The following is a 10,000-nucleotide window of genomic DNA, read 5'->3' on the forward strand; positions in this document are numbered from 1 at the left end:
AAGCACAGTCCGTGTTTTCCAAAGCAAGGCAAACATGAGTCCTTTATCCTTGCTTTTCATCTCTTCAAAACGTAGTTCTTTATTCTCCTACAGCTTGCGTGGCAAGCAAATTGCCTTTATCGCGAGTAACGCAATACTGCAATTGCTCGGCCTAGGCCCCCACACAACCACAATGCTCGTACCAGTCTCCGACCGGGATAAAATAAAAGAAGCGGCTCGTATACGGTTTTCGTAGCCTCTAGAATCAGAGGAACTTGATTTCTTAACTTACTTTTCTACCGATATTTATCTCCATTTATTAACCACCTTGTGCGATCAATTTTGCAGGTATTCGCTTTCTAACAGAGGGGACAAGTTCTCCAACGCACTTAACGTTAAGGGTACAGGTTGCTTTTTGAAGGTCCATACAAGTTTCAAACTCATTATGCGATGTCCAGGTTCATTATCAATATATTATCAGTATCAAGCTAGTTCCGAGGAGGTCCTTCCGTAATTTGGCTAAATCTACGTTTTCAGCACTCACAACTGACGATGGATTTAAATTTTCAATTAAATTAACCTTCTTGCTGAATCTTCGCATTCCGGGAGCAAAAATTCACGTAACTAACCGGCAAGAAGCATACGGTGTTTAAGTGCGCCCACGATCCCATGAAGCCGCTCAAACAATATGGCGCCTAGTAAACGCGGTGACCGAAGTATCGAAGTACATTTTGTGCTATTAATTAAGAATATGAGAAACCGATTTTCTTGTAGTATTTATACATTATTTTAGTGGGGAAAGAAAGGTGGGTCGTGTTCTAGCCACCAGTTCCGAACGATTTCATCCTATAAAGATTCAAATACAAAAGCTGTCTACTGTTTATCCCGGGTTATCAGACAAAACGTGATTCGCTAGCTGGCTACCAGTTTTGAAAATCTAGTCACCAGCACTCGGTTTTTGGTCGTTTTTGGTTGCATTGGCGACCTGTGAGTCCCAATTTCAAACCCTGAAAAACACAATTGCCATTGTTTGTCGTCATAGAGCAATGACAGGTGTTGACACATATAACTATGTGTCCACAACTAAAATAATAATAATAATAATGTTAAAATAATCCACATATTTGGTGGAAATATTGGTTAACTAAAATAAAAACATATTTTTCAACTTTTTCAGTGTTTCAGAACATGTAATTTTGAATTTTCTCCCTCTTTCCTCAAGTATTTTGAAACATTTTTGCGAATTTTCTTACTTACGGTTATTTTTTTCTGGAAGTTCCTTGGTTTTTGGACTGAATATTTTTTCTACTGAAAAGCTGTAAAACGAGATATTGTAAGCCACATTGCTATAAATAAAATTCCAGAAAAGGTAATTAGTTTCATGGAACTTTGATGTTTTCTACCAGACGAAAATGATCAATCGTGGTAATCGGACTTGTTCATGACAACTACAGAATTGCCTTTGTCCTCGGGAGAAATGAGTACGTTCTCATTTTCTTTTAACGCGAATCACTACTCTCTTGTTATGTTAATCATTCTGGATCGCTGAGTGTTTTTAAGGATGTGGCTTACTTCAACCCTGATTTCGTCTTGAGCTGCGGCTGGGAGTCCCGAAATGCTCTGTTCGACCGATCCTACGATATCCTTTCGAGCTATTGAGTCTGGTGTCAGAGCGTATTTCAGTCATTTCCTAATTAAATGCACTTCACATCCTTTAAGATCAATGGAGGACGCGTTCACCACCCCTTTCTTCTTTATTTTCTCGTGATCGGGAACACTATCGGCATTAAAATGAAGCTTTCTGTTCTGTCTTTCAAGCAATCTTAATCTAAGCTGCTCAGGTTCACGACTGAGAAATCTCATAGATAAGATTCACAAAGCAAGGAACACCGTTCGTTAATTGTCAATAGACCTCCGTAAACTCTCGTGGCTTTGACTGATTAAGAGCCGTATACATGACCACCATGTTCTCTGTGTTAGTCCTTTCCCTTTAACGCTCTTTAACGGAGATCGGAATCGGAGGAACCGCGGTAACTTTCCTTGTCGTTTGCGCAAAATGACTACTACCGATCTCAATATTGGAAGCATTATTTTCTCTTGCATCAATTTTATTTTCCTTCATATTTTTTACTTTTATTACTCGATCTAGTCTTTTATTTTAAAAAAAAAATCTTCTTAAGTGATATTAAACTAGTTGTTTCTCTTGCTGTTGTTTTTTCTCTCACTTTTAGTGCGAAGTCCGAAGGACGGAGAACTATTAGGTTTAGAATGGGGCATCATCCGTCAAATAAGCAACAGAATACTTCCTGATCAAAATTCCTGGATTAGATGTCAATATTCCAAAGGGTTGGACACAATGTGATGCCTTACTTGACGCAAGAGGTTGAAAATTCTTCGAATCCTTTGTTAGACCACGCGTGGTGGTGGGTAAGTATCTCAAAATATTTCATGTGGGGGTAGGCGAGTCTGTTGGTCTTTTGAGAACAAACTGCGAAATATCGCTGACCTACTCCCCTGAAGATTAATCTGTGGCCGATATCCGAAATCGTCGACGGCGAGAAAAGAGTAAGTCGCGTGTCTCGTTCTTAGCGGATCAGTCCGTCATTTTTATGTCGCTTTGCTGTGGAAGTTCTTATTGTACAGACAGACGTACGGGCTGCACAACAATTTTGTGAAAGGGAAAGAATTTTCGCTAGGTATGAAAGGAAAGTTTTCGTCTATTTTGAGGATTCTATTTTATCTGGAAGGAATCTACATGCCTACTTTACAACAACAAGCACGTTTCTGGCAATTAAATTACTACATGAGCCTTTGGTTTACGCAGATGTGCCTTTGTCGCTTTTATTTTCCTTTGCTTTTATTAAGATTGGCAAATGATGTTGAAACAAATCCCGTTGATCACCGCTCCGGAACAAGGCCACTTCCTGTTTTCACCGTACGTGCTCGTACGTGCAAGACTTCGCACTAACCGTTCGGTATCGCTCATTGTTATTTTTGTCATGCGTTTTATACATGAAACTGTGGCTCGGGTAACGAGGGCAACCTCATCCCGCGCATTGGCATTAATAAATTCCTCTTAATTATATAGATTTAGACAAGCCTGAAAGCAGAGCTCCCTGATTATTTATTCTTACTGCCTGTTGGTGTTTCCGGTTGCTGCTTTAATAATTAAATCATTTTCTTTGCTTTCTTCTATAGAAAAAATCATTGCCTAAATAGTGAATTCCACTGTAAAGTTTACGCTAAAACCCGATATCGCATGAACAACGAAGCGATGAGTACGATATCGGTTTTTCGAGTGAAATTTACTGTGGAATTCACCAGTTTGGCAATGAATTTTTCTTGAAGCGCATGAATTTTAAAAGAAAACAAGCACACCCTCAGCGATTGAATGGAAAAGGAAAAAGCCATTTCAAAGGAAAAAGCCATTTCAGAGTCAACTATCAATAGCCAGCGAACAGGAATCACGCTAAAATTAGAAGCCATAAAAACAACTTTAGATAAATAAATTAGATAAATAACCCGGGAGCTCCGCGTTTTAGGCTTGGCTAAATCTAATATATATTAAATTGATTGATTGATTTCTAACGCCCTGGCTAAACTATCGAACAATGTTGGATTTAACGCTCCAACTTTGCTCGATCCAACATTGTTCGACCGTTTGGCCACCCATTTTGGATGATGTTCATCCAACATTTTTTGTTCGATCAAGTGTTGGATGGAGTTTGCTTTTGATTAAACATTGCGACCAACAATTCTGCTCGACGCAACAATATTATAGTGTTTTGCCGCTCCTCCAACAAAGTTGTGTCCTGAATCGAGTCACGTTCGCGCTGCTAGCCAATCACGAATCGCTATTTTATTTTCAAGCCTAGGCCTCTAGCATTATTTGCAACAAAGATGGCGGACAAGGATCAACAGCCAGAAACCTTGATCAGTGAATATGAAGCAAGGCCACGCCTTTGGGAAACTTTTAGTCCCCTTAATCACTTGCGCTCTGTTTGGAGATTTCTGGTTCAACAGCGTTCACAATTTCTGCAAATTGATTCGAGCTCACTCTCATTATCTCCTACGCGCGGGTGTATATTGCAGTAAAAATACCTTTTTCTTCATGTTCTCTTAACCATTTTTGGTTTTCCTCGTTTGCATCCATCATTTCCGTCCCCAAACAGCTCCAGTAGCACAAACGCTGCGAGCGATATTCGTTTCAGTGTTAGCGCCATACTTATAAATTTAGCGCCAACTTGAACCTGAAGGTTTCATCAAGCAATGTTGGATAATGTCTTGCCACTACCTCAACATTTGCATCCAACAATGTTGCATGTGATATCCACTGTGTTCGATAGTTTGGCCAGGGCTTAACAGCGTGCGTTGTAGAAGTTTAATTTATGCTCACCAGATATGAAATAACAACCAAAAACTTCAGCTCGGAGGCAGGCAGTGGATCCCATGAAGTCACCAGAAGTTTTATACCGTAGTATTCTTAGTCTTTTGGCCACAAGCGTTTCTTTCAGGGAATGTTTTGACACAGAGTTTCTGTCCTTGTTGCCTTGGAATACCTTCAACAGATTATCGACTGGTTAGATGCAAGCAATGTTTTTTTTTTCGTGGTTGACCAATTAATGACTCAGTGATCATTTGATTGTTTGGCTTTTGAAAGTAATGACTGGCTAACTGACTGACTGACCGATTGGTTGGGGAGAAAATGGTCTTTGTAAAAATACATTGACTAATGAAAATCAATTATACAAAGAAACATTACGCAGGCCCATAGCCAGGGGAGTGCACTATCGCAACCCCAGTGACCCCAAAGGTCTACATCTTGGTAAACTACGTCTAACATTCATTAGTTAAAAATGATTACAATTACTGCATTTACTGGCAAACTACTTTAATTTACTGGGCTAAGAACACCGCTGAAATATCTCTAGCAAAAATTTGCTTTAACGTGTAACAAAAATACTTGAAAGGTATGTTCTTTACAGCGCATGCTGGGATGCATGTGAAATTTGTAACCAAGACACTAAAGGAAACTTCTGTAATAAATGTAATCTAACGGGAATAAGGCACATATACCTTGTCACGTCCAGATTCTTGATAAGTATGCCAATGTTTCCCGAGTGAGTACCTCAGCACGTAGGTCACAACCCATTTGTGTTCTTTAGGATGCCCTTGAGTTGCTACAGCAGTCACCTCGACCAAACGACCAAAATCAATCTGTGTATTGCAGCAATATTAATAAATTAAACAGTCAAATGAACAGGAGAAAGGTTGACGGGAAGAGAGTCAACTGAAATACAAATCATTTTGTGACTGACTTGGCCCTTACTGCTTGAGTTACGAAGAGCAGAAAGGAACAGAAAAGTAAGACTCGCGGAAAAAGAACGCTAACATCCCATAATTCCCTAAATTTCTTTGACGAAGGGCTAACGCTCGAAACGTCAGCTTTCAAATTTCGCTATGGTAGCCTATATATTATATCAACCCAGTTAATAAATCTATTTCTGTTCTTCTTTAGACACTGAACCTCATCATCCATTTCGGGAAAAAGAAGGTGTTCTCAACTTTGCAGATTCCTATACTGGACAGGCTCTTTTTTAATTAAACGAACTATTAAAACGTCAACTTTCGGTGAATCAAAAAGGGCTTCAAGAAGAAAGATCTTCAAGAGGTAAAAAAAAGGGAAGAGCACGCGTTAACAGAGATGTGGTATTTTTAGTGAATTCTGATGTCGGTTCTCACATTTTTAGACTATATATTCAAACATGGTGTGTTCAGAGTTGTAACAGGCGCGTAGACAACAAGCAATAAGAAAAATGCGTTGAGAGAGGCGCTGCAATGGCTGCCACGTTTAATTGGTTTTATTTTTTATAGGAGGATCAATTCAAACTAGGCCTAAACCTTTTCCTCAAGAGAATTTGGGTTTTTATTGACGAAAACTGAGTCTCTTACAGAAAATGTGGAACCTTGAATGTTTCTGAAGTTCCGTGGCAAATTTAAACTTGACCTGGCAGCAAACGGCTGCTTTACATCTCGTGTTGCGGTTTCCAGTTGGACTAAACGCTGTTATATAACACTCTACTCTCCTGGACAGGGTCCACCTATGGATATTACAGTGTTTGGAGATATAGCTCTAAACCCCGGACAGATTTTTTTTCCTGTGTGAGCGAACATGCCAACTCTGGAGTTTACCATGGTAAAGATCTTCGACACTAATTACGTATTCAAGAAATCAACTCAATCGAATTCAACGTACTTCGCAATGCTATCGCCGCTTCTCAGGCTTATTTCTCCTAAGTTCTGTGCTTGTTGCGTTAAATAACGCTGGATTTCTGTATTATCGTGGGAAACGCTCTGGTTGCAGGAACATTACTCGTTTTTGGAGTGACGGCATGCACATTGCAACTGTGTTTTCGAACAGATCCACTTCGACTAGTTTTGCTTCATTGCGCACTGGTGTTGACATTTCCAATTTAATTTTTATTCAGCTACAGACTCGGCAGAAACCCACTCAAAGTCATCATCTGCTCTCCAATTTTGCTCTTGTTGACTACAGATCAATTAGCAACAAGATTCTTATGTTGAATGATTTTGTCATCGAACATAGCATTGATATTCTAACAGTTACTTAGACTTCTCTTCTTAACGACCACTTTGATGCTTTTTATTGCCGCGACATCTGTCCCATTGGGTACAAGTTCTATCACCATGCCAGGACAACTGCCGAAGGTGTAGGTATTGCATTACTGGTGAGGAAGTAGTTCAAGGTCGTTTAACACCAAGTCAATCACTTTTGGAGTTTTGAGGTTCTCGAAGTTGTCTTAAGTTCTACCGGCAACCACAATTTGAGGGTTGTTAATATATATCGTCCACCTCCACCTATTGATTCAAATGGATTTAGTGTACAGTTGCTTTGTTTTTTGAAGAATTACTTCTTATCTTGAACATCTTGTTGTGGTTTCTGGTCACTGAATTACTATTGATTGATGATTTCAATTTTCACATTGACCAACCGACTGATACTGATGCAAATCGATTTCTGCAGCTTTTGGATACTTTTGATCAAATGCAGCATGTTGCCGGTGCAACCCATCGTAATGGCCACACCCTAGACCTAGTCATCTCTAGAGGCACTAAAAAGGACATTGTCTCAAACTGTAGCGCTGGAAAAAGTGTGTCAGACCACTCTGCTGTACATTGATTTCGCCAAGCCGCTCCACGAGAAGCGGATTATCGCTCCTCGTAAAATTCGATATCTGGATTTTGCAAAGTTTCATTGCGATCTGTCATTGTTCTAATGACACTTGTCCTCCACTACACAAGTGATCTCTGATATCCTACCTTCCGCACAATCGCAGTGGTGAGAGCACTCGCCTCCCACCATTGTGGCCGGGGTTCGATTCCCAAACTCGGCGTCATATGTGGGTTGAGTTTGTTGGTTATCTACTCTATACCAAGAGGTTTTTCCGGGTAGTCCGGTTTCCCCTCTCCTCAAAAACCAACATTTGACTTGATTTGCGTTGATTGTTGATTCCAGTTTACAGTGACGCTAATTAGTGCTCTAGCGCTAGAACGACTAGACACTTAAATAAAGTTCCTTTCCTTTCCTTTCGTTTCCAAGGTAATAACTCTTTCAAAGATGAAATCGTGTCCTCTAAATCCTGTTCCCGCATCGGTTTCTTAGTAGTCTCTACCTATCCTGCTTCCAATAATAACGAGGACTATTTAGTCTCTCTTTGGAAAATGAAGTGATGCCAGGGAGTCTAAAGTTAGCTCTTGTGAAACCATTACTAAAAAGCCAAATCTAGACTGCGAGGTTTTGTTTCATTTTAGGCCAATTTCAAGTCTACCGTTTATATCCAAGCTTGTTGCGAAAGCTGTGCCTTTGCAACTGGTTGGCTATATTACGTAAAACAAATTAGATGAAACTTTTCAGTCAGCATATAAGCAATTGCATAGTATTGAGACTGCCCTATATAGTTAGCGTAAATAATGACATTCTTTTGGTTTTAGATAATAATCAGTCAGTCATCTTGCTTTTACTTGATTTATCTGCGGCATCTGACACTGTCGACCAATATATTTTCGTTTCTTGGTTTCGATCTTATCTTAGTAATAGGAATCAATCTGTAAGTGTCATGGGAGAAAGATCTTCAGCACGCCCCTTATCGCGCAGTGTCTCTCAAGGTTCAGTGTTGGGGCCGATATTGTACTTGCTCTATACCTCACCACTGGGAGATATCGCGAGGGCGTATGACATAGACGTCTTTCACAATGGCGGCCAAATAAATTATTATTTTGTTTTAATGCTAATAAGCCCTACTAACCTCGCTACGACGAGCAAATTTCAAAAGAATATTTGTTTTAAAACGAGGGCAGTAGGTCTAATTAACATAAATACAAAAGAATGTAAAGTTGGTCGCCATTTATGAAAGTGGTCTATAGGATTTCATTTTTATGCGAATGATTCCCAGCTATATTTATCCTTTGACTCTCGCAGGGTTGAGGGACAGGCTTCTGCAGTGTCACCAATCGAGGCTTGTGCTCGTGAGATTGACTGTTGGATGAGGGCTAATAAGCTGAAGTTAAACATTGATAGGTCTAAGCTTCTCATGATCAGCTCTAAGTATCACCCACGCCCTTTAGTAAATTCTATTTTAGGGCGCGTTCGATTGACCCTATTCCAGAATAAGAATAAATGGAGTGACGAATTAAAACGGTATGTGTAGTGTTTTGAAGCAGCAAAGACAATATAGATATGTTTAAAATAGCATTCTAACTGGTGTTTGACAATGTTAATGTGAATCTCCGTAAAAACGAAATATTTCCAACTTCTATTCCATGTACTCCTGTTCCGGAATACGGTCAATCGAATACACCATTAGTTAATAATCAAGTTGTACAACCCACATCTTCCGCCAGGAATTTTGGTGCGGTATTTGACGAGAGCTTGTTCTTCGAGGAGCACATCGGTGAAATCTGCAAATCTGCATTCTATCATATTTTGAGGATAGCTAGGATCAGGAAGTATTTGTCTGAAGAACAGCGACAGTGGCTTCTCTGTTGTTGCCCCAAAGCCCTTCCTATTGAAATTCGGCTTAGTACCTCGGTCAGTATTTTAAAAACGATCTTTTTAGGCAGATATACGCTATAACTCCCAAAATTATTATTTTCTAGTTGAGCTAGTCACTATTTGGTTAATTAGGTTTTGAATTGCAAAATTGTAATGCGCAATGGAGCAGGCATTGGATATGGCGCCATCCATGAGTGATGATGATAATTAGTAGTAGTAGTAGTAGTAGTAGTAGTAGTAGTAGTAGTAGTAGTAGTAGTAGTAGTAGTAGTAGTAGTAGTAGTAGTAGTAGTAGTAGTATTTACCACACCTGAAAGTATTCAGGCAAACTACTCCGTGCGGAACACCAAGCACTGTTCCCATCGAGACGGCCGTATTTGGCGCTGTGTCCAGGGTCTCTTTCGGATGATGCAGTGATCTGATTACTGAATATCATCCGGTTTTTCAAACCAAGAGGCGAAGAACAACCTATAGGGGAGAGCAAATTTTCAATTTGCTAACATTAAAACGATAAAGATTCCTTCAACAATAGCCCACGATCAAGAGCAAGTGGTTATTACTACGTTTTTAAGTAAACGCCTTCTCGGATCTTTTTTTGCTCTCAATTTAAAGGGCCTATGTCATGTAATTTTAGGGTGTTCAAGGAAAATCCTTAGTTTATCACGAGTTTAAAAATTGAAAATGGTTATATGGAATTCCTTTACTGATAAAAGTATCGTTACATCACAAACATAATGGTCCTGAGCAAAAACAACCGTTATCCAGGCGATTTGCCATAAACTTGAAAATGTCGGGCCGACGTGATCTTAAATGCAATCCGTTTAATCTTGTCCATTTGTGTCCAACCCTTGCTTTTTTCCTTTTACTGTATTTCTTTTATGTTGTTCAACAGTTTCGAGTGGCTATTGCAATGTTTCATTCTACTTTTTGGGCATTTTTGAGGCATAA

At 39.6% G+C, this 10,000-nt stretch overlaps 1 protein-coding gene across 3 annotated transcripts in view; it reads right to left on the reverse strand.

Annotated features, from left to right (window-relative positions):
• Positions 1-10,000, reverse strand: part of LOC137993176 (sushi, von Willebrand factor type A, EGF and pentraxin domain-containing protein 1-like) — a 109,172-nt gene that overhangs the window by 10,117 nt on the left and 89,055 nt on the right. For all 3 annotated transcript variants that reach the window (XM_068838876.1, XM_068838875.1, XM_068838874.1), the window contains 3 exons: positions 9,363-9,520; positions 5,056-5,196; positions 4,376-4,538 (listed from right to left, as the gene is read on the reverse strand). In XM_068838876.1, the coding sequence (XP_068694977.1) occupies positions 4,376-4,538; positions 5,056-5,196; positions 9,363-9,520 (462 nt within the window). The remainder of the gene's footprint in view (positions 1-4,375; positions 4,539-5,055; positions 5,197-9,362; positions 9,521-10,000) is intronic.

Source organism: Montipora foliosa, chromosome 2 (assembly GCF_036669935.1).
Source record: "Montipora foliosa isolate CH-2021 chromosome 2, ASM3666993v2, whole genome shotgun sequence".
Taxonomy (NCBI): domain Eukaryota; kingdom Metazoa; phylum Cnidaria; class Anthozoa; order Scleractinia; family Acroporidae; genus Montipora; species Montipora foliosa.